The 25,050-nt window shown below is 43.5% G+C and overlaps 1 protein-coding gene across 7 annotated transcripts in view; it reads left to right on the top strand.

Moving 5' to 3' along the window:
- The window catches only part of HIBCH (3-hydroxyisobutyryl-CoA hydrolase), a 638,488-nt gene that overhangs the window by 113,368 nt on the left and 500,070 nt on the right, over positions 1-25,050 (top strand). For 6 of the 7 annotated variants that reach the window (XM_089690215.1, XM_089690218.1, XM_089690217.1 and 3 more), the window contains one exon: positions 4,469-4,549. The exons of the other annotated variant lie outside the window; for it this stretch is intronic. In XM_089690215.1, the coding sequence (XP_089546341.1) occupies positions 4,469-4,549 (81 nt within the window). The remainder of the gene's footprint in view (positions 1-4,468; positions 4,550-25,050) is intronic. 7 annotated transcript variants of the gene reach the window in all.

Below are 25,050 nucleotides of genomic sequence, written 5' to 3'. Positions count from 1 at the left end.
TGTTGAACTTCCAGTGACCAGTATGAGAGAGTGAGAATGATAACACCAAATTTAACACACCTGCTCCCCATTCACACCTGAGACCTTGTAACACTAATGAGTCACATGACACTGGGGAGGGAAAATGGCTAATTGGGCCCAATTTGGACATTTTCACTTAGGGGTGTACTCACTTCTGTTGCCAGTGGTTTAGACAGTAATGGCTGTGTGTTGAGTTACTTTGAGGGGATAGCAAATTTTCACTGTTATGCAAGCTGTACACTTACTACTTTACATTGTAGCAAAGTGTAATTTCTTCAGTGTTGTTACATGAAAAGATATAATAAAATAATATATTTACAAAAATGTGAGGGGTGTACTCACATGTGTGAGATACTGTGTGTGTGTGTATATGTGTGTATGTGTCTGCCTTGTATAGGTCTACAATCTTGTCCCTGACATCCTTGGACAGCTCTTTGGTCTTTGCCATGGTGGAGAGTTTGGAATCTGATTGCTTGATTGCTCCTGTGGACAGGTGTATTTTATACAGGTAACAAAATGAGATTAGCAGCACTCCCTTTAAGAGACTGCTTCTAATCTCAGCTTGTTACTTGTATGAAAGACACCTAGTAGCCAGAAATCTTGCTGAATGATAGAGGATCAAATACTTATTTCCCTCATGAACATGCAAATCAGAGCATAATTTGTTAGACATGCATTTCTTTTGAATTTTTTGTTGCTATTCTGTCTCTCAGTGTTACAATACACCTACCATTCGATTTTTAGACTGATCATTTCTTTGTGATTGGGCAAACATTCAACATCAGCAGGGGATCAAATACTTATTTCCTTCACTGTATGCACTATATTGCCAAAAGTATTGGACCGCCTGCCTTTACAATATTGAGTTGGCCCACCCTTTCCAGCTATAACAGCTTCAACTCTTCTGGGCAGGCTGTCCACAAAGTTTAGGAGCATGTCTATGGAAATGTTTAACTATTCTTCCAGAATCGCATTTATGAGGTCAGGCACTGATGTCGGATGTGAAGGGCTGGCTTACAGTCTCTGCTCTAATTCATCCCAAAGGTGTTCTATCGGGTTGAGGTCAAGACTCTGTGCAGGCCAGTCAAGTTCCTCCACCCCAAACTTGCTCATGCATGTCTTTATGGACTTTGCTTTGTGCACTGGTGCACAGTCATGTTGGAACAGGAAGGGACCATACTCAAACTGTTCCCACAAAGTTGGGAGCATGAAATTGTCCAAAATGTTTTGGTATGCTGATGCCTTAAGATTTCCCTTCAATGGAACTAAGGGACCAAGCCCAACCCCTGAAAAACAACCCCGCACCATAACCCCTCCCCCCCAACAAACTTTACACTTGGCACAATGCAGTCAGGCAAATACCATTCTCCTGGCACTGTCAAACCCAGACATATCCATCTGATTGCTAGACAGAGACGCGTGATTCGTCACTCCAGAGAACACGTCTCTACTGCTCTGGAGTCCAGTGGCAGTGTGCTTTACACCACTGCATCCAACAGTTTGCATTGCACTTTGTGATGTAAGGCTTGGATTCAGCTGCTTGGCCATGGAAACTCATTCCATGAAGCTCTCTAAGCACTGTTGTGCAAATCTGAAGGCCACATGAAGTTTGGAGGTCTTTAGCTATTGACTGTGCAGACAGCTGGGGACTTCTGCACACTGTGCACTTCAGCATGCGCTGACCCCGCTCTGTCATTTTATGTGACCTACTACTTCATGGCTGAGTTGTTCCCTGTTGCTTCCACTTTGTTATAATACCACTAACAGTTGACCGTGGAATATTTTAGTAGCAAGGACATTTCACGTATGGACTTACTGAACAGGTGGCAACCTATCGCGGCACCACGCTTGAATTCACTGAGTTCCTGAGAGCATTACATGAATGTGGTAAACTGCACTGTTATTGTGGAGTGCAATCTGTGATCATTAGGCATACATAACAGGGAGCGGGGTGGGTTTGCATGGGCCGTAGTTGTTATATCTACGTTCATTAAGTGTTTGCAAAGTTCCCCAAGAGGCTTTAATACCTACACATTCTTAACCACTTGCCCTCTAGAGGATTTACCCCCCTTCCTGACCAGGCTATTTTTTGCGTTACGGGTCTGCGTTATTTTAACTGACAATTGCGTGGTCATGCAACGCTGCACCCAAATGAAATGTATGTCCTTTTTTTTCCCCACAAATAGTGCTTTCTTTCTGTGGTATTTGATCACCTGTGTGGTTTTTATGTTTTGCGCTATAAAAAAAAAAAGACCTACAGTTTTGAGAAAAAAACAATATTTTTTTACTTTTTTCTATTAAACATGTCCAGTAAAAAAATGTAAAAAATCAAATTTTGTCATAAATTTAGGCCAAAATGTATTCTGCTACATGTTTTTGCTAAAAAAAAATCCCAATACGTATAAATTAGTTTACATGAAAGTTATAGCATTTACAAATGGCAGTATATATACACTGGGATTTTTTTTTTTTTTTTTACTAGTAATGGTGGCGATCAGCGACTTATAGCGGAACTGCGACAGGTATTCTGACACTGGGGGGAACTGACTTGGTGTCCCGTCGGAGATGCTCGACAATCACTGGGCACGTGCGACAAATCACCAGCAAGGGACCCAGTGATTGATTGACAGCCAAGGCCGCGAATGGAAATACAAAATCACGTATATTTTTTGTGCACCCGTGCCATCCTATAGCAGTACTTCTGCTATAGGGCGGACGGGAAGCAGTTCACAAAAAATATAAGCGCTGTAAAATAAGTCCTTACTGACCTGCAGGTACTGTGGAGCAAGTCATCCATGAAGGTCCTAGATGCTCTTTTTCTAATGGAAGCAGTGCAGCAATCAAACAGGCTTAACATCAGTGTTTTTAGGCCTGCTTTAAGGCTTTACCATTATTGTTTTTTTCTTTTTTTTTTGAGAATAATGGTAGGCATAGTAAAATTAACCCCTTCACGCCTAAGGGTAAAACAAATCTAAATGCCTAAGCACAATTCTGCAACGTTGACATGTGTTGACATGTGACTTTTTTTTCAGGACAAATTGGGCTTTCATTTGGTGGTAAATGGTAATGAATAGCTCCTAATTTTTTTTTTATTATCAAAGGAAAACTGGACCAAAATAGTAAAAAAAAAATTATTTTTTTAAATTTAGCTGTGTGTTTCTTGTTACGCCCATAACCTACCACCAAAGAACAACCCAAAATAAATTTTCCAGCTCTTGATGATCACAGCAATACCATATATGTGTATACAGCCCAGCATTTTGTTTTTGTTTTTTTTTTTTACCTAAAACACACTGACATTAACACTAACTGACAACAATTTTTTTTTTATCTTGACCTTTGACCCTGACCCAAACACTAACCCTGGCAGTGAACTAGATCAAACCTTGATCTAGGTATTTTTCTTTATTTTTTTATATTTATTTATCTTTTTCTTTTTTTTTTTACAAAATTGTTTTTTTTCTCTCTATGCCAGGAGTTAGAGAGATACAATCTCTCTTCTCCATTCATAGAGAGAGAAAAAACAAGGGGGCCGGGCTGCACAGTGACTGATCACTGTGATAGCCAATCAGAGGCTATCACAGCGATCACGTGACTCGGAATCGGGAGTCCCGGGTCCCGATCGTTAGAATGGGACCTGGGGCTCTCAGTAACACTGCGGTCTCTGTGCTGGGAGCGCGCCGAGTGGCGTGCTCTCAGCACAAAGACAGGTACGCAAATATACGGCCCCGTGGAAAAAAGCCCAGTTCCATGAGGCCGCATATTTGTGTGCCGTTGGCGTCAAGGGGTTAAATGTTATTCTATGAAGACTGAATGTAAGGTTTAAAAGCTGAAAAAAATTGATTAATTTTTCTTTTACTTTTTGTATGTAGTGTTGGTTTGGAAAGGATGTCTAGGGAACAATCAATTGTTTGCTGCTTTTTCCTAATAGTCTCTCAAAAAAAAGGTATTTGAAAAAGTCTCAAAGTTAAACTATAGGCAAAACTTTTTTTTTTTCATTTTGGATAGATCAAGAGAGGGTTATGATCCCTGTCAGATTTTTTTTTTCGCCATCTGTCTCATTGGGAAGATTTACCTTCACTTCCTGTCCTATAGCCAAACAGAAAGTGACAGGAAATCCCTGCAAATTCAGCGAATTCTTTGGGGACCCTCAAGTCACCAGAACGTGTGTCCCCATTGGAAAATGTTTTATTTTTTTTCTACTTTCACTTTCGATGATAGTGGTAAACAGGACAAATAGAGAGGCTGAATCTCCTTAACGGGAGCACAGACAGCAATAAAAACCTGACAGGTGTTCTAATCCATCTTCACTCTGTCCAAAACTTAAAAAAAAGTTTTGCCTTTAGTTATATTTTAATTCCTAAATAAACTGTTTTAAGTGCTGCAGTGTGTTGGCATCTTTTTAAAATGTGAACTTTCTCTGATTTATTTATTTATTTTTAATTAGCTGTTACTAATGCTGGAAAATCAGGAGACCGGCTTGCCCAAGACTTCTTCAGAGAAGAGTACATCCTAAACAATGCTATTGGTATGGCTTACAGTTATCACATATTGTAATTCACAAATTCACATTTTGAATGACATGATTGATTATGGTTCAATATGGGCAATTTTTATAAGTCAAATTCAGTTGTTGCAATTGTGGAACAAAACAATTACTAATGGATGAATAAAGATTGCTTGGGAGCGTTAAAGTGTATCTAAGCCCAGAGCACCACATGGTGGCTGCATTAGTTTTTTTTTATAGTGCTACTCTACTTTCACATCAATATTTTGAAAATCATCTTCCTGGTTTTGATTCCATGCATATACAGACATGCTGAAAACCTCTGCCAAGTCCTAAAGACCTGAAACTGCAACATGTCTACACATGTACAGGAGACGGAATCTGTCACCATAGGGTCCATAGTAACAATGGACAAATATACACATGTTAAAAAGTGCAATACAATCCTCAGAAATATAGGTTTAAAGAGGAAGGAAAAAGGGAAAGGGGGGGGATGGAAAAGAAAGGAAAGGCAAGAGATGGAGAAAAGGAGTAAGGCCTATATATCTATAGGTTGAGTTGGGGGAGGAGAGAAAGAGGATGTTTGTGATCTAGGAATATCTGTAGACTCAACTCTATGTTGGGTCCCTTGGGTCTCCAGCCTGAAGATCCACTTTTCGTGAAAAGTCGCAAAGTGTTCTGCTATAGGGCATTTGTCTGGCCTGTCTGTTCTTGGCATTCCTGATGTTACCCAAGTTTTCCCCTATGCGGGCACATAGTTGGTGTTTTGTTTTGCCAGCATAGAGTTTCTTGCATGGGCACTCTTCCACAGTTAATAAACTGATGTAATATATATTCTGGTTGTCCCCCTTGGTAAACTTGTCAGATCTCTCCACAAATTTACAGATTTGACAGCATCTGCATGGAGAGAATCCCGATGCGGACAAGCGTGCGGGCACTAGGACATAGGCGCCCGCGGCAACAACTGCGGCTGCACATGCGCGCACGCGGACGAGCGCCTGGCACCAATGACAGCGCAGGGCGCACTATTTAAACTGGCTCTTGCAATGCTCAAATTGCCGTATGCTCTTGTTCCTTGTTGTTCCTGTGAGAGTATCCTGTTGTTGCCGAACCCTGCTTGATCCTGATTACCGCTGACCTTCTCCTGCCCTGACCTCTGGCTCGTTTGACCATTCTTCTTCCTGTTCCCAATTATCTGATCTCCTGCTGCTGAACCTGGCCTGTGACCCGACGACTCTCTGCCTGCTGCTCTATACCGCTCTGCCTCCACTGTTACCGACCCGGCCTGTCTGACTCCGCTATTGTTCCAGTGTGTTCCGTCCATCCATCCTAGTCGGATCCATCCATTGCAGTCTGGGCCTGTTCTGCCTCTTCACATCAGGTTCTCATCCTGCTACGTGCCACTGGCGGTTCCCTCTACCACAGCTGGGTGTACTCAGGGGCCGCGACCGGGTCTCAGTCTGCTCCAAGTCTATCCCCACCATCAGGGGCTCTGGTGAACAAGCAAATTGGGGCTTAGACTCCGCGCCCTGGGGAAATCCGGTCTGTGGAGCGCTAGAGCTACTGCCAGTAGGTACCTGACAGTACCATACTATCAAGGTCCTACCTTTCCTCAGGGCTTGTGCTGCTTCATGTGCTGGCATCCATCTTAGGTCTGCAAAAGCATTGTGGGATCCTTTATGCTTTCAGCCCTCTGCGGCTCCTCCCAGGAGGTGGCGGCTTATCACATTTAAGTCTGCTGTTTGCAGCTGTCCATTGCATTCGTGTCCTGTCTGTTGCACAGCAGCAAGCTCCTGTTCAGTTAACTCTTTGCTCTCCTGGATACCGACTCGGCTTTGGCTAAGACTCCTCCTGGCTTCTGACCCCGGCTCTGGCAACCATTCTTCCTGGCTTCTGACCCCGGCTCTGGCGACTATTCTTCCTGGCTTCTGACCCCGGCTCTGGCGACCATTCTTCCTGGCTTCTGACCCCGGCTTTGGATACGATTCCCGCTGGTTCTCTACTTGATTATCCTGGAAGACGACCCCGGCAGGAGAACTTTTGTCCTACCAAGTCATCCGCTGTTGCTGTCGGACTTGCATAGACTCTTGCCTTGTTTCTGTGTAAATAAACCTACCTTTAATGGCACCTCCTTGTGTGTCTGGCTCCTCGCTCCCTGACACATTTTGGCCATGTCTGAGCCTGGAAGAGGACCATCCCCTCTGGATGAGATTTGCCAACATCTGGCGGCACTCACCCAAGCAGTCAAGATGCTACAGGAGGGATATACGCATCTGGAAGGATGTATTCAGACCCTAGCCTCACCGGCATCCATACCTCCGGATCCGGCTTCTCCACCTCCAGCCAGGAACTCCACATTACCCCCACCTGAACCCCACATACTGACCCTGGAGCGTTTCAATGGGGATCGAGGGAGGTTCAGGGCTTTTTGGAACTCGTGCCAGTTATACTTCGACCTGCAGCCGTGGACAATTTCCTCAGTGGGGTTCATCATATCCCTACTGCAAGGTGAACCCCAGGGTTGGGCCCACAGTCTGCTGGAAGCCTGCCATCTGCATCTGAATTCGGTATCTGCGTTCTTCGAGGCAATGGCGCAGTTATGACGATCTGCAGCAGGCAGCTTGTGCTGAGGCGGCCCTGCACTCGCTCCGACAAGGTCGCCGAGTGGCGGAAGACTACGCCTCTGAATTTAGACTTTGGAGTGGCGACACCAGATGGAATGATGCAGCCCTGTGCCATCAGTTTCGCTTGGGCCTGTCTGAACCGCTTAAGGATGAGCTAGCCAGAGTGGGCATACCCGACTCCTTGAAAGATCTGATAACCCTGGCCATTCAGATCGACCGCAGGCTGCGGGAACGCAGGCTAGAAAGGTCCAACCAAGGTCAGAGACTGACATGGGTGTTACCTCGGTTCCTGGTCCAGTCGAATCCCCTTGTTAATAACCAGAATCCTGAGACTACCAACATACCCGAGCCAATGCAACTGGGACTGCTTCGACCGTCAGTGACATTTGAGGAACGCCAGAGACGTTGGTCAAATAACCTCTGCCTTTACTGTGGGGAAGCAGGCCACTTCGTGCGTTCCTGTCCGGCGAAGCTGAGTAAGTGTGCCTCTATCTCTTCTGCTGTGTCTCCAGCCTGTCTCCACAACTCAAATCATCTAGCCGTGCCTATCTCGTTCCAGCTCCCTGGAAGAACCGTATCGGTGACGGTGGTTATGGATTCAGGGGCTTGCAGCTGTTTTATACATCTGAACTTTGCAGCCCAGCAGCAGATCCCCCTACAGACGAAGGAGCACGGTCTAAACATCTTCCTGGCCGATTGGTGCCGTATCAAATCCGGGTTGGTAGACCATGAGACCCCACCGATTTGCACTACGGTTGCCGGCCACCATCAGGAACTCCTTCGTTTGGATGCCATCGCCTCATCCTTATTCCCAGTCATTTTGGGGCTTCCCTGGTTACAAGCGCATGACCCCCAAATCAATTGGAAGACAGTGTCGATCCAATTCTGTTCAGCCTACTGTCAAGAACATTGCTGTTCCAAGAAGCCTTCGGTCCCACGGACCCTATTATGTTTGGACGCTGACGCAGAGCTAACTCAAGCCATTCCTTCGGTTTACCATGGCTACTTCGATGTGTTCAGCAAACGGGGAGCAGACGTTTTTCCTCCGCATCGAGCATATGATTGCCCGATCGACCTCCTCCCGGGGTCTGAGATTCCCTTCGGGCGAATCTTTCCGTTATCGGAGCAGGAGTTGAGGGTATTGAAGGACTACATAGACGAGAATCTCCGAAAAGGTTTAATCCGTCCTTCCACGTCACCAGCTGGAGCTGGAATTTTCTTTGTGGAGAAGGACAAGTCTCTGAGACCCTGTGTGGACTATCGGGAGTTGTATAAAGTAACTGTGAAAAACCGCTATCCCCTTCCCTTAGTCCCCGCGCTGCTCCAGAGGCTAAAGACGGCATCTGTCTTCACCAAGTTGGATCTGAGAGGTGCCTATAACTTGGTCCGCATACAAGAAGGGGATGAATGGAAGACTGCATTCTGCACCCAATTCGGCCACTTCGAGTATCTAGTTATGCCGTTCGGGTTGTGCAATGCACCCGCCACATTTCAGCACTTCATTAATGATGTATTCAAGGACTATTTAGATGTTTTTGTTATTTACTTAGATGACATTTTGATTTTTTTCCCCATCCCTGGAAGCGCATCGGGGTCATGTCAGGAGCGTGTTGGAGCGACTTCGCCAGCACGGGCTCTATGCCAAGGCAGATAAGTGTAGTTTCGAGCAGCACAGCATTTCGTTCCTGGGATTAATCATCTCCACCACAGGAATTGCCATGGACCCTCAGAAGATTTCTGCAATCCTAGAATGGCCGTTACCCTCTGATAAGAAGAGTATACAGCGGTTCATTGGCTTTGCCAATTATCGAAAGTTTATCAAGAACTTCTCAGGCCTCGTGTCTCCCATCACCCAACTCACGAAGATAGGGGTGCGGTCCCAGTGGACTCCCGAGGTACAGAAGGCTTTTGAGACCCTGAAAAAGTTGTTTACAGCAGCTCCCATCCTTAGTCACCCGGATTCTTCCTTGCCCTACATACTGGAGGTAGATGCGTCGGAAAACGCATTAGGGGTGGTCCTGTCACAAAGGAAGGGCCTTAAGGAGTTTATGCACCCCGTAGCCTTCTTTTCCAGAAAACTCACACCAGCGGAGAGAAATTATGATACTGGAGACCGAGAGCTCTTGGCAATCAAGACGGCACTGGAAGAATGGAGGTACCTGCTGGAGGGGGCCATGCATCTGATCTTAATCTACACAGACCATAAGAATTTGGAGTATTTGAGAACAGCTAAGTGCCTGAGACCACGCCAGGCCAGATGGGCGCTTTTCTTTTGAAGATTTGTTTTTCACATATCCTATAGACCGGGGTCTAAGAACACAAAGCCCGATGCGCTCTCTCGCATATTCGAGGACCCGGAGGAAATCTCTAAACCTGACACTATCCTGCCTGCAGGGAATTTTTTATTGCTACAGTCTGAACTCCTGTCCAAGTGGCAAGCAGCATCTGTGGGAATACCCAGTCCATTCGGAGTTTCGGTGCAGAACAGAGAAGGACTCTTGTGGAAGAGGGAGCAGATTGTGGTACCCGAGGAAGCTCGAACCCAGGTCCTGGGCTACTGCCATGACCATCCGTTGGCAGGCCATTTTGGAGTGTTCAAAACACTAGAACTGGTGCAGAGCACATTCTGGTGGCCAAGTATGGCTAAAGACTGCGAGACATATGTGAAGACTTGTACTATCTGCAACAGAAACAAGCCCACCAGAAACAAGGCCTGGGGCTTGTTACAACCTTTGCCAGTACCTGATAGACCGTGAAAGATGATATCCATAGACTTCAGTGTGGAACATCCACCCTCCCAAGATCACACTGCGATCTTCGTAGTAGTGGATCGTCTGTCCAAGATGGCCCACTTCCTACCATTAAAGAATACGCCTTCGGCGCCAGAAACTACACAGATCTTTATTAAGGAAGTTGTAAGGCTCCATGGGGTGCCTAGGGACATTGTCTCGGACCGAGGGGTTCAGTTCACCTCGAAGTTTTGGAGAGCCCTGTGTGAAGTCTTAGAAATCAAGCTTTCTGTTTCTTCTGCATACCATCCGCAAACAAATGGGCAGACCGAACGGACCAACCAAACCCTAGAGCAATACCTCAGGTGCTACACGTCTTTCCTCCAGAATGACTGGCTGGCACTCCTGCCTTTAGCGGAATTCGCCTACAATAATGCGAGTCACTCCGCCACCAAGCAATCCCCGTTCTTTGCCAATTATGGGTTCCATCCTACATTCCTGCCTGATCTGATTCCGGAAACTTCGGTCCCTGCTGCTCAGGATACGCTGGATTTCTTTTCGTCTAATAACAAGGTGTTACAGGAGGCAGTCACAAAGGCTCAGGAAGACAATAAGAAAGCCTTTGATAGAAGGAGAAGAGGCGAATTGATTCTGCACCTGGGAGACCAAGTCTGGTTGGCAACGACCAATCTGAAGTTGGCATGTCCATCAAAGAAATTGGCACCCAAGTTCGTGGGCACATTCCGGGTAAAACATAAAATTAATGAGGTTGCTTATGAGCTAGCGCTTTCTGAATCCTTCAAGATACATCCTGTCTTCCATGTGTCTCTGTTAAAACCTGCAGCACCGGATTCTTTTCCAGATCGTAGGTCTAGACCCCCGGAGGCCATAGACATTGATGGAGAAGAAGAGTTTGAGGTTGAAGCAATCTTAGACTGCAGAAAGAGGAGAGGTCTAACACAGTACCTTATGAAGTGGAAGGGCTATGGCCCAGAAGAAAATTTGTGGGAGCCAGCCCAAAATGTCCATGCTACGAGGCTAATCTAAGAATTTTTCCGCAACCAGCCACAAAAGAGAAGTCAGTTGGGCATCCGGAGGCTGCCCATAAGGGGGGGGCAATGTCAGGGATCCCGAGTTTCGCCGCGGTGCACGGGTCTGCACATGTGCGGAATCCCGATGCGGACAAGCGTGCGGGCACTAGGACATAGGCCCCAGCGGCAACAACTGCGGCCACGCATGCGCACGTGGACGAGCGCCTGGGACCAATGACAGCGCAGGGCGCACTATTTAAACTGGCTCTTGCAATGCTCAAATTGCCGTATGCTCTTGTTCCTTGTTGTTCCTGTGAGCGTATCCTGTTGTTGCCGAACCCTGCTTGATCCTGATTACCGCTGACCTTCTCCTGCCCTGACCTCTGGCTCGTTTGACCATTCTTCTGCCTTTTCCCGATTATCTGATATCCTGCTGTTGAACCTGGCCTGTGACCCGACGACTCTCTGCCTGCTGCTCTGTACCGCTCTGCCTCCACTGTTACTGACCCGGCCTGTCTGAATCCGCTATTGTTCCAGTATGTTCCATCCATCCATCCTGGTCGGATCCATCCATTGCAGTCTGGGCCTGTTCTGCCTCTTCACATCAGGCTCTCATCCTGCTACGTGCCACTGGCGGTTCCCTCTACCACAGCTGAGTGTACCCAGGGACCGCGACCGGGTCTCAGTGTGCTCCAAGTCCATCCCCACCTTCAGGGACTCTGGTGAACAAGCAGATTGGGGCTTAGACTCGCGCCCTGGGGAAATCCGGTCTGTGGAGCGCTAGAGCTACCGCCGGTAGGTACCTGACACTCCCATTGGCAACTTCACCATCCACCAACTCCACTGTCACCAGACACTCTGCCAGCAACTGTCCCAACACCAACCATCATTACATAATTCCTCATTTGGGTTGGTGACCCCAAACATCTCATTTATATTAGTGCCATCTGACACTTCCACCAAGACCAGCTCATTTGGCATCACATTATTCATTACCACATGATTAGATCCATTGAGGGCACGTCCTCTGCTATGTGCTCAGTCTCACTTAGCCACTCCATCTTGTGAGGGATACCATCTGCAGCAGCAGTAAGTGCACCCTGGACTATAAGCTGCTCTGCAGTCCCTCCATTTAGCACAGCAGAAACCATATCCACTCTACTGTTACAAACAAAGGACTCTCATTAAAGCTGACAGGATTTTAGCCCATCTGTCCCAGTCTACTTTCTCTGCACTCCCATCAGAGGTACTAGGCAGTAGTGCACCAACTGCTGGAGGAGACACAGGACGGAGTTGCTCAGTAACATACACATTACACATATCACTTTTGTTTAAACTAGACTGTTCAACATTTTTTTAACCACAACTGGTTGCAATACCACAAAGTCGTCCCCCTGCTCTTGTAGTGTTTCATTAAACTCGGGAACACTTTCATACCTTCCATTGTCAGCATTGATAGACTGCATTAATCCATTATCACTGAGTATTTTCAAACATTTCAGTTTTAGCATTTAACACATTCTCATCACCAGGTTCAAGTACCCTCTTGTTCATCAGAGCGGTACCATAGTTATCCCTGGCAACCTCTAGCTCCAACACACAGAGCTCCCTGGAGGTTTCTAGGGACACCTCTGCTGCCTTATATTCTGTTGATAGGGGAGATAGCACATCTTTAACCATATTCATATCAATGCTTTTATCTCTAGCAAGCTGTGCTAGCACATTACCAACTTAACCATCAAAATGAATCAACAAGCAGTATTGTCATACCCTTTATTACGTTTCACATCATCACATTCAATTTTAACACTTGCCTCCCACTGGACAGGGCACCCTATTGAGACAAGTCCTTTTTCACACAATCAGTGGGTCTCCCAGTTGGGGGTCACTACCACAACAGTGTGAGCAGTCACACAGTCAGTCTTTCTCATGACTTTACCAGCAACAGTCTTACACATCTGCATAAAAGGTGTTGCTATCTTCATTTGAGTGCACTGTCTTTCCTCTGCTGCATCTGTACTGGTCAACTCCCCCAGGTGGCCACGAGATAAAGTTACAACAGGCTTCTCAGATTCTTTAGCACCCCTTGCCGTCACAACAGGAATTTCCACACTATTGCCAATGGTAACTGCAAACACTTTTATATTTCAATATTTTTATTGAAAAAAGATATACAAAAACAAGAACATAAAGACTTAGTCCACCTACAGGGTGAGTAGAGGCAAATAAACAGGTTCAAAACTATATAAGCACGTAGTAAATATCAATCAAGAATATTGTAAGCAAAGAAAATACAGCCCCCATGTGGAAGTAAATGTTCCATTGATCAGTAACATGGGCAGTTTAGTAACAAAAAAACAAATAAACAAGAACATACCAGAAGAAAAGAAGGGGGGGGGGGAAGAGGAGAGAAAGAGAAGGAAAAAAGAGAGGAAAGAGAGGGTCAGCCACATTCCCATTAAGTGATAGAGATATACCTAATCCATGGTTCCCATGGGACCTCAAATATAGAGGTATTATTGTTAACGATACTCAGAAGTTTATCATTTATCATGATCCAATTAATTTTTTGTTTGAGCCAGTCTAGCGGAATAGATGACTGTTTCCAACTTCTAGCTATTGTAATTTGTGCTGCTAACAAAATATAAAGAATTAATTTAACTGATTTCTTGGGAATATCAGTGGGCAACAGATGAAATAGCTACCTCTGCAGTTCTGTGAATATTAATTCCCGTTACTAAATAAAGAAAATTAAATATTTGGATCCAAAATCTATGGACCACCGGACATTTTCACCATACATGGAGCATAGTGCCCTCCTGTCCACAGCGTCTAAAGCAATTGGGTGACACGGATGGGTACATTTTGGCAAGACATGTGGGAACTAGATACCAACGAAGAAATGTTTTATAATTGGATTCGATAAGGGTAGTATTGATCAAAATTTTAGATAGGGTATTAGCCGTAGTCCGCCAAGTGTCTAAATCTAAAGAGCTGTTCAAATCCCTTTCCCATTGAATCATGTAGGATAGCTTGGTGAGTGGATCAACAAGGGAGGCAAAGATAGCGGATAATCGACCCTACATCCTCCCAATAGCCCCACAGGAGATCTCTAGAGGGGTGAGTGTGCAAGGTTCTGTGAGTAGCTTGAGTTTACTGGTAATAAAGGACATAAGCTGATGATAATGGAACCGTTCACAGGAGGGCATCTGAAAAGTTTTCAAAAAGTATTGGAGAGAACGAGGAGGAAGAGCATCCAGGTAATCTCCAATACGCAAAAGACCCTTATTTATCCACCATTGGAATATAGAGGGCGATAGGCCAGGAATAAACTCGGGGTTACAAAAGACAGGAGCTAATGGGGTATGTGGAGAGCAGAGAAGTTTATGCGCCCGCCATCTATCCCAGACTGTTAAGGAATAGGATAATGTAGGACACAGGATAGGAGGACGCAACTGATTAGGAAGCCACTTGAGAGCGCCAATAGCATGAGGATGACAGGATGAAGCCTCAATATGAACCCATTGGGGAACATAGCCCCTAGCGGTAGTACAAGAGAGCTGTGCCATCTGAGCCACCTGAAAGTAAATCTTTTTTAGGAAGAATATAGTTGACTTGTTAACCCGAGGGCATTTTCTTTTCCATATAAATCTAGAGACTGCTGTTTGTAAAAGTAGAAGTTCCCGTTTGGGTACCATGATTGGTAAAGTCCTAAAGTAGTATAAGAGTCTCGGTAAAAAGGACATCTTGATAGAATGAATTCTACCAAAGCAGGATAGAGGAAGGTCCTCCCAGTCATGTAAGTCAGCTTTAAATCGTTTGAAGAGCGGGGGATAATTAGTCCTATACAGTGACGAGATAGAGCTCGTGAGGTGTATTCCCAAGTAAGGGAGAGAGCTGGAGGCCCATTGAAAATCAAAATTATCCCGCAAATGTTGAACCTCTGAATCAGGCAGAGAAATGTTTAAAGCAGTCGTTTTAGAGGGATTAGGAGTGAGACCAGAGACCGTAGAAAAATGACAGAACAGGAGGAGGAGACTAGGTAAAGATGTTCAAGGGTTAGATATATACATGAGAACATCATCAGCAAATAAGGCACATTTATGATCTCGTTGGCCACAGTGGATACCAGAAATAGTGGGGTCGGAACGGAGAGCTATAGCAAGTGGTTCCATTGCTGCAAACACTTTTAAGCAAGAAACTGGGCTTGCGGATAAAGACTCTTGCCCAGTAGTGCTATCACCAGCGGTATTCCAGAATCTGGGGCAGGTAAAGACACCATGCCCCAACTGACCACATACCAGGCAGGGTACTGTTCCACACATCTCTATAGTGGGATGCTGAGCCACATCTCCACTGTAGCTCCTCCTTCCGCTTGGAATTCTATCTCCTGTTGCTAAGGGAGATTACACTTTCCCAGCTGCACTTTGTTGACTCTCCCAAACATGATGACTTCTCTCTCCATGTAGCTGTGTTGCTTTAAACTTGTCACAATCCTCTGTAGGCAATCCCTTTCTCACTTGACCTGCAGACTTACAGCTGTTGCTTCAAGCAATCGCACTCCTCTCAAAATTCTGGGCAGCCTGTTGCTCACACCTGGCACTCCGAGCAGGCTTCCCAATTGCACACACAGATCTTTGTCTTCCTGTGTCCCTTTGTACTGTAGGCTGGGATAAAGGGCACTTACAGTTGCAAGAAAAAGTATGTGAACCCCTTGGGATTACGTGGAGTTTTGCATGAATTGGGCATAAAATGTGCTCTGAACGTCATCTAAGTCACAACAATAGAAGAACACAGTCTGCTGAACATAATACTACACAAACATTAGATGTTGCTATGGTTTAATTGCACATAACATGTAAACATTCACAGTGCAGAGAGGAAAAAGTACAGTGTGCTGGCTACTAACAAAACCTGGACCCAGGAATGGAGATTTCATCCCTTCCGAATCACTTTGAAATCTCTTAGCGCCAGGTCCCAAAACGGACTATACTACAAATGAGGAAACCTAAAAGTCAGTTTCCTCTGCATTAAGAGAAACCCCTGGTGCCCCTCAACTTGCTTGGTTGAGAATCCTGGGCTATAACCTCAATTCACACCATGGGAAGGTACAGAACTGCCACACAGCCCTAAAGCTTAAGATTTAGCACATGGGATTGATAACAGTCTGCCGCTCACACATACGCTGCTCAAAAAAATTAAAGGAACACTTTTTAATCAGAGTATAGCATCAAGTCAACTAAACTCCTGGGATATTGATCTGGGCAGTTAAGTAGCAGAGGGGGTTGTTAATCAGTTTCATCTGCTTTGGTGTTAATGAATTTAACAACAGGTGCACTAGATGGGCAACAATGAGACGATCCCTAAAACAAGAATGGTTTTACAGGTGGAGGCCACTGACATTTTTATCCCTGCTCATCTTTCTGGGTTGCTGGGTTTCCCAGCACAGTCTCTAGAGCATGGAGGAGATTCCAGGAGACAGGCAGTTAATCTAGGAGAGCTGGACAGGGTCATAGGAGGTCCTTAACCCATCAGCAGGACCGAATATCTGCTCCTTTGTGCAAGAAGGAACAGGATAATCACTGCCAGAATCCTACGAAATGACCTTCAGCAGGCCACTGGTGTGAATGTCGATGACGAAACAATCAGAAACAAACTTCATGAGGGTGGCCTGAGGACCGAACGTCCTCTAGTGGTCCCTGTGCTCACTGCCCGGCACCATAGAACTTGATTGGCATTTTCCATTGAACACCAGAATTTGCACATTCGCCACTGGCATCCTGTGCTTTTCACAGATGAGAGCAGGTTCACCCTGAGCACATGTGACAGAAGTGAAAGGGTCTGGAGCATGATTGTTTTTGTGGTGGGTCAGTGATGGTCTGGGGAAGCATATTCATGGAGGGATGCACAGACCTCTACAGGCTAGACAATGGCACCCTGACTGCCATTTGGTATCGGGATGAAATCCTTGGACCCATTGTCAGACCCTACACTGGTGCAGTGGGTCTTGGGTTCCTCCTAGCACACGACAATACACTGGCCTCATGTGGCGATAGTATGCAGGCAGTTCCTGGAGGATGAAGGAATTGATACCACTGAATGGCCCCCACACTCGCCTGACCTAAATCTAATAGAACACCTCTGAGATATCATGTTTCAGTTCATCCGACGCCACCAGGTTTCACCTCAGACTGTCCAGGAGCTCATTGATGCCCTGGTCCAGATCTGGGAGGAAAGACTCCAGAACACCATCCGTCTTCTCATTAGGAGCATGCCCCAACATTGTCAGGCATACCTACAAGCATGTGGGGGCCATACAAACTACTGAGTAGCATTTTGAGTTGCTGCAAATGAAATTTCAGCAAAATGGACTATCCTGCTGCATCATTTTTTCACTTTGATTTTCGTGGTGTCTTTGAATTCAGTCCTCTGTAGGTTGATCAGTTTCATTTCCATCAAACGATGAGGCATCCTTACATTCCTAACACATTACCCAGTCCATATCAGTATAGATATCCAGCATGATATTTTTTCCCATTGAGATCTGATCTGTTCTCAAAGTGTTCCTTTAATTTTTTTGAGAAGTGTATTTTGTGGTGATTTCAATGCAGGCACCAAGTTTATTTTTTCATAAAGCAGTTGGATGACTAGATTTAGGTCTCACATTCTTTCTCTTGAGTATTATGAATTTGATAATATTGTCTGTTCTTGTTTTTCATTTGCAAATTAATAATTTGGAGTGCTTTCCCTTTTAACCACCTCCATACCGGACCCTTTCACCCCATTTCTGTCACACTTGCCCTCCAGAAGATTTACCCCCCTTAATGACCAGGCCATTTTTTTGTTATTCGGCACTGCGCTGTTTCAACTGGTAATTCTGCGGTCATGCAGTGCTGTACCCAAACAAAATTAATGTCCTTTTTTCACACAAATAAAGCTTTCTTTTGCTGGTATTTGATCACCACTGTTTTTCTTTAATTTTTTTTGTGATATAAAGTAAAAAGACTGAACATTTTGAAAAAAAAATGATATTTTCTACTTTCGGTTATAAAAAATATCCAGCAAACTCAAAGTCATAAATTTATGCCAAAATGTATTCTGCTACGTGTCTTTTGTAAAATAAAATCCCAATACATGTATATTAATTGGCTTGTGTGAAAGTTATAGCATCTACAAACAATGGTATATATATATTGGAATTTATGCAGATATTACTTTCTGACTGCTTATCACATTTCTTGAATGCTAAAATGCCAGGGCAGTATAAAAAAACCAAATGATACCTTTTTAGAAAGTATACACTCAAAGGAATTTGCTGAGAGGCATGTTGAGTCCATGTAAGATTTTATTTTTTGCCACAATTGTAAGATGCCAAAAGTTTTTTTTTTTTTTTTTTATACACAAAGTTGTCACTTAAATAATGCCATGGGTATATGTTGAATAACACCCCAAAACACATTCTGCTACTTCTCCTGAGTATGGGGGTACCACATGTAACAGACTTTTTGGCAGCCTAGCTACATACAGGCCCTGAAAATCCAATGACCACCTCCAGGCTTTCAAAGGACATATTTCCTTATGTCACTTCCTCACTACCTATCACAGTTTCGGAGGCCCTAAAATACCAGGATAGTACGAACACCTCCCAAATTACCCCTTTTTGGAAAGTAGACAACCCAAGGAATTTGATAAGAAGCATGGTGAGTATTTTGCAGATACTATTTTTGTTACAGGAAAAAAAGCAAAAATAGATTTTTGTTTTCTTTGTTCGTTTTCCAAACAAATGAGCAACAAATGAGATCTGCAAAATACTCACCATGCCCCTTGGCTAATACCTTGGAGTGTCTGCTTTCCAAAAAGGGGTCATTTGTGGGGTGCTTCTACTATCTAGGGCCAACATTAGAAGCTTATGCCACACACCACCCACTCTTCTAACCACTGGAAGACCAAGCCTTTTCTGACGCTTTTTGTTTACAAAAAACTTTTTTTTGCTAGAAAATTACTTTGAACCCCCAAACATTATATTTTTTAAAGCAGAGGCCCTAGAGAAAATAGGTCTGCGACTAAAAAGCTGTTTGATTATTTTCATCTAATTTCCATGTATTTTGGTGTGCTGAAAACATAAAATTTTGAAAAAACTCCTAGACGTCATGATTTGCCACAAAATGCAAAATTGTCTTCGAATTTATCAAATTTTTTTTAATTTTTGGGGTTTTTTTTTATATTGGTGTTTAACCAAATTTAAAGTCCAAATGACTATTAATTAATTCACATAAGTGCATTTAAGATATAAAATGCCAAAAAAACCTTAAAGGGGTTGTCCGTGTTATGTAAAAAAAAATATAGCACTGTAAATCTGATGGTCAGCAATATGTACATACAGTGGGGATCGAAAGTTTGGGCACCCCAGCTAAAAATTTGTATTAATGTGCATAAAGAAGCCAAGGAAAGATGGAAAAATCTCCAAAAGGCATCAAATTACAGATTAGACATTCTTATAATATGTCAACAAAAGTTAGATTTTATTTCCATCATTTACACTTTCAAAATAACAGAAAACAAAAAAATGGCATCTGCAAAAGTTTGGGCACCCTGCAGAATTTATAGCATGCACTGCCCCCTTTGCAAAGCTGAGACCTGCCAGTGTCATGGATTGTTCTCAATCATCGTCTGGGAAGACCAGGTGATGTCAATCTCAAAGGTTTTAAATGCCCAGACTTATCTGACCTTGCCCCAACAATCAGCACCATGGGTTCTTCTAAGCAGTTGTCTAGAAAACTAAAAAAAAAATAGTTGACGCTCAGAAAGCTGGAGAAGGCTATAAGAAGATAGCAAAGCGTTTTCAGATGTCAATATCCTCTGTTCGGAATGTAATTAAGAAATGGCAGTCATCAGGAACAGTGGAAGTTAAAGCAAGATCTGGAAGACCAAGAAAAATATCAGATAGAACAGCTCGCAGGATTGTGAGAAAAACAATTCAAAACCCACGTTTGACTGCACGATCCCTCCAGAAATATCTGGCAGACACTGGAGTTGTGGTACACTATTCCACTATAAAGAGATACTTGTACAAATATGGTCTTCATGGAAGAGTCATCAGAAGAAAACCTCTTCTACGTCCTCACCACAAAAATCATCGTTTGAACTTTGCAAATGAACATATAGACAAGCCTAATGCATTTTGGAAACAAGTTCTGTGGACCGATGAGGTTAAAATTGAACTTTTTGGCTGGAATGAACAAAGGTACGTTTGGAGAAGAAGGGGCACAGAATTTAATGAAAAGAACCTCTGTCCAACTGTTAAGCATGGGGTTGGATCAATCATGCTTTGGGGTTGTGTTGCAGCCAGTGGCACAGGGAACATCTCACGAGTAGAAGGAAAAATGGATTCTATAAAATTTCAGCAAATTTTGTATGGTAACTTGATGCCATCTGTAAAAAAGCTCAAGTTAAAGAGAGGATGGCTTCTACAAATGGATAATGATCCTAAACACACCTCGAAATCCACGGGGGATTACATCAAGAGGCGTAAACTGAAGGTTTTGCCATGGCCTTCACAATCTCCTGACCTCAACATAATTGAAAATCTATGGATAGACCTTAAAAGAGCAGTGCGTGACAGACAGCCCAGAAATCTCAAAGAACTGGAAGACCTTTGTAAGGAAGAATGGGCAAAGATACCTCAAACAAGAATTGAAAGACTCTTGGCTGGCTACAAAAAGTGTTTACAAGCTGTGATACTAGCCAAAGGGGGCAGTACAAGATATTAACTCTGCAGGGTGCCCAAACTTTTGCAGACGCCATTTTTTTGTTTTCTGTTATTTTGAAAGTGTAAATGATGAAAATAAAATCTAACTTTTGTTGACATATTATAAGAATGTCTAATCTGTAATTTGATGCCTTTTGGAGATTTTTCCATCTTTCCTTGGCTTCTTTATGCACATTAATACAAATTTTTAGCTGGGGTGCCCAAACTTTCGATCCCCACTGTATATATATGTAGCTAAGCAAGTTTTAAGGAAAAAAAAAATTCTATTTCCTCAACAATCTCTGCTCCTCCCCCCCTGCAAAGGGGGTGAATAGAAGTGCTGCTCTGAGTGACATGTCTGACTACTGGGATACTCAGCAGCATGCTATATGTGTAAGCCTCAACCCTGAGTCTGTGCTTCTAATGGTAGAAGGGGTTAATCTTTCCTGAAGAATCCAATGGGAGGGAGACACAGGGCAGATAGCAGCAGCTCCAGTCAGTTCCGGGGGGGCATGGCCAGCACTGTGACATCTTGTGTACAGACACAGAGCTGCTCTCTCATGCAGTCCACATTTGTGCACGAATCATCATCAGGTTCTTGGTTCTAGGTAGTTCACACTTTTTCATTGCTGTTCGTGTTAGCTAATCATTCTTCAACCGTTATGTTATGGCTCCGCGAAAGTGTATTAATTCGACCAGACAGTTTCTGTTTCATCTGTGGTGAATATACAGTGTTAAAGCAACAGCAGATGATTACATTTGGGCGCCTCATAAAGTATGCAAATGATGTGTTGAGGAACTCCGAAACTGGTTCAAGGGTAAGAAAAAATCTTTCCTTTACGGGATTCCTATGGTATGGCGAGAGCAAAAGAACCATAGTGACGACTGTTACTTTTGTTCATGCGATGTGAAAGGGTTTAATTCCAAATGGAAGCATTCCATTTCATACCCGAATCTTCACTCAGCAATTCGTCCCATCCCCCATGGCACAGATATACCAGTACCCAAGCCCCCCTGCTACCTTGGAAGAGATACCTAGCTCCGATGAAGGTGAAGTCATAACTGAACCAGATGACAAATCAAGTTCTGACTTTGAAGATGACACAAGACCAAAATTGTTTTCTCAGGAGGAGATGAATGATATGGTAAGAGACTTGAATCTTCCCAAAGATGCCGCTGAGTTACTCGGATCATTCTGAAAAGCAGGAATTTATTGTTGCCAGGAGTGTCATCTTCATGGTTCAAACATCGTGAAAAGGAGTTCGTTCCTTACTTCGCCCAGGAAGACAAGTTGGTTTATTGCAGCGATGTGGAAGGTCTGATGGGTCAATTTAAAATCCAATATGATTCAGAGCAATGGCGTCTTTTTATAGATTCTTCAAAAAGACGTTTCAAAGCAGTTTTACTCCAACGGTGGTTTTTACTCTTCCATACCTGTAGGTCATACCGTACACTTCAAGGAAACCTACGAGAACTTGGAATTGGTTCTTCGTAAACTTAAATATGAAGACCATGGTTGGCAAGTGTGTGGGGACTTGAAGGTCTTGTGCATGCTGCTCGGGCAACAAGCTGGGTATACCAAATACCCTTGTTTTCTGTGTCTATGGGACAGTCGAGACCGACAAAATCACTGGTCCAAGAAAAGTTGGCAGCCGAGGGTGCTAACAGTGAAAAAAATGTCCTCCGAGAAACTTTGGTACCTTCCCATAAAATTCTTCTACCACCTCCCCACATAAAATTGGGATTGATGAAGCAATTCGTAAAATCACTTCCAAGAGATGGAGAATGCTTCAAATACTTGGTCACCAAGTTTTCAGGCCTGTCGGAGGCAAAATTGAAGGAAGGTGTGTTCGTTGGACCAGACATTAGAAGGCTTATAGTTGATCAAGAGTTTGTCAATACCATGACAGATCCTCAAAAAAAAGGGTGGATTGCATTTAAAGTAGTTGTACAGAAATTTTTAGGCAATAACAAAGATCCTTACTACAAAAATATCGTCAGACGAATGCTGAAAGCATTTCAAGCTTTAGGTTGCCTGATGAGTTTGAAAGTGCATTTCCTCCAGTCCCACCTTGACTACTTTCCTGAAAATTTGGGAGCTGTGAGTGAGGAACGAGGTGAATGATTTCACCAAGACATTAAAGAGATGGAAAGGAGATACCAGGGAAAATGGAGCATTACAATGATGGCAGACTACTGTTGGATGCTTCAGAGAGACATTCCAGATGCTACTCACAAGCGTAAATGCACCCAGAGGAGCCTCACAGGGAAGAAGAATCGAGTTTAATGTGTGTAGGTGAGCTCATTTCAGTTCAAAAAAGGATTTTCATGAAAAAATTGTAATAAAACTTTAATTTTATAAGTCTATTTCCATTTATTTTGAGGTATTGCCTTATTCCTCCCTCATTCCTCCCACCACTTCATCCCCCTCAGCCACTTCATTCCCCTCAGCAACTTCCTATTGTTCCACTACCCCCTCCCTCCTAGATTGTAAGCTTGAAAGAGTAGGGCCCTCTTACCCCTCGTACGCTGTCTGTTTTTGTTGTACTGTGCCATGTATTGTCCCCCCTATTGTACAACACTGAGCAAACCCTTTGGCGCTATATAAACTCGATGTAATAATAATAATAATATTTAACATAGTTACCTAAATTGTCAGGAAAAGTGATGTCTTATGACAAAATGGAGGTCATTTTCGGATTCAGCGCACCAAAAAACAAAGATTACATGAAATAACCAAAACAGCTCTTGAAAAAAAATTTTTTGCAGACCTGTGAAATAAAACAATGGGTGTTAAAAAAATTTTATGTCACACAATATATGTGCTGCGATTTTTCAAACGCAATTGTTTTGGAAAAAATACACTTTTTAGAATTTTAATGCACAAAAACACAATATATTGCCCAATCGTTTGATAACATATAAAAGATAATGTTACACTGAGTAAATGGATACCAAACATGAAATGCTTTAAAATAGCGCATGTCCGTGCAACAGCAACAAACTATGTACACTTTTAACACCCATAAGCAATTATTTAAATGCCTTTACAGGTCACCACTTTAAATTTACACAGGAGGCCTAGTGCTAGATTTATTGCCATCGATCTGTCATTCGCGGTGATACCTCACATACACGGGGCAATCTCTGTTTACATACCGAAACAGGACAGCCACTTGCGTTTGCTTTTGAACAAGAGTGGGGGTGAATTTTTTTTTTTCAATTATCTATTTTGCTGCTTTTATTTTTACACTGTCCTTTTCATTTTTTTAATCACTTTTATTGTTACCACAGGGAATGTAAATATCCCCTGTGATAGCAATAGGGAGTGACTTTCTTCTGAGAAATCTGGGGTCTGTTAGACTCTAGATCTCTGCTCTGCCGTTAAAGCATCTGATCACATCAAGATCGGTGTGATCAGATACGTTCCCAATTTTAAAATGGCGCTGTATATATCCGGCAAAATGGAAATGATGAAATGCTCGTAGCTTCCATTTTCTTAGAACTTAGAGATGATTGGAGGCATTCCAGTCTCCAGTCAGCTCTATTGTCTGCCTGCGGCACTGCCAGCTGTATTCTCGGGTTCCCCGGTGGGACGGGAGAGCCCAAGAAAACCGTGGAAGGCAGCAGGGGGGATGTCCCTTCCTGCTACTTGTAAAAGCGTTCCGGCGACTAAATAGCCTCTAGGATTGATTTTACATGAAAGCTGACCACCAGCTGAAAAAAAAATGATACCGGGTTGATGCTTGCAGCTGCAGGGCATATATGTAACAGCAGAGAACATGGGCATATGATGAATCAATGTACAGTTGTTCAATATAATAGCAGTGTGTTGAAAAAAGTGAATAAAGCTCAAAATCCTTCTAATAGCTTTTATTTCCATACACACAAATGCATTGGAAACACTACACATTCTATTCCAAATCAAAACATGAAGAAAAATATATCAAATTTGTGTTCCTCTAAAAAAAAATTGAAGAAAAGTGAATATTAGACTGTTCAAAAAAATAGCAGTGTTTGTATTCTTTACAAACTCAAACATTCACTATATAAACTGAAAAATGTTTGAAGATTTTGCTTTCCTTTGAATCAATTAATATTTAGTTGTATAAGCACTGTTTCTGAGAGCTACTGTACATCTGTGTTGCATGGAGTCAACCAACTTCTGGCACCTGTGAACAGGTATTCCAGCCTAGGATGATTGGACCACATTCCACAGTTCTTCTCTATTTCTTGGTTTTGCCTCAGAAACTGCATTTTTGATGTCACCCCACAAGTTTTCTATTGGATTAAGATCCGGGGATTGGGCTGGCCACTCCATAACGTCAATCTTGTTGGTCTGGAACCAAGATGTTGCACGTTTATTGGTGTGTTTGGGGTCGTTGTCTTG

This window comes from Staurois parvus, unplaced genomic scaffold, assembly GCF_062004578.1.
Source record: "Staurois parvus isolate SC_StPar_1 unplaced genomic scaffold, SC_StPar_1.0 ptg000522l, whole genome shotgun sequence".
NCBI classification, from domain to species: Eukaryota; Metazoa; Chordata; class Amphibia; order Anura; family Ranidae; genus Staurois; species Staurois parvus.
The sequence above is the reverse complement of the archived record's forward strand: the minus strand, read 5'-3'. Positions and strand labels throughout refer to the sequence as shown.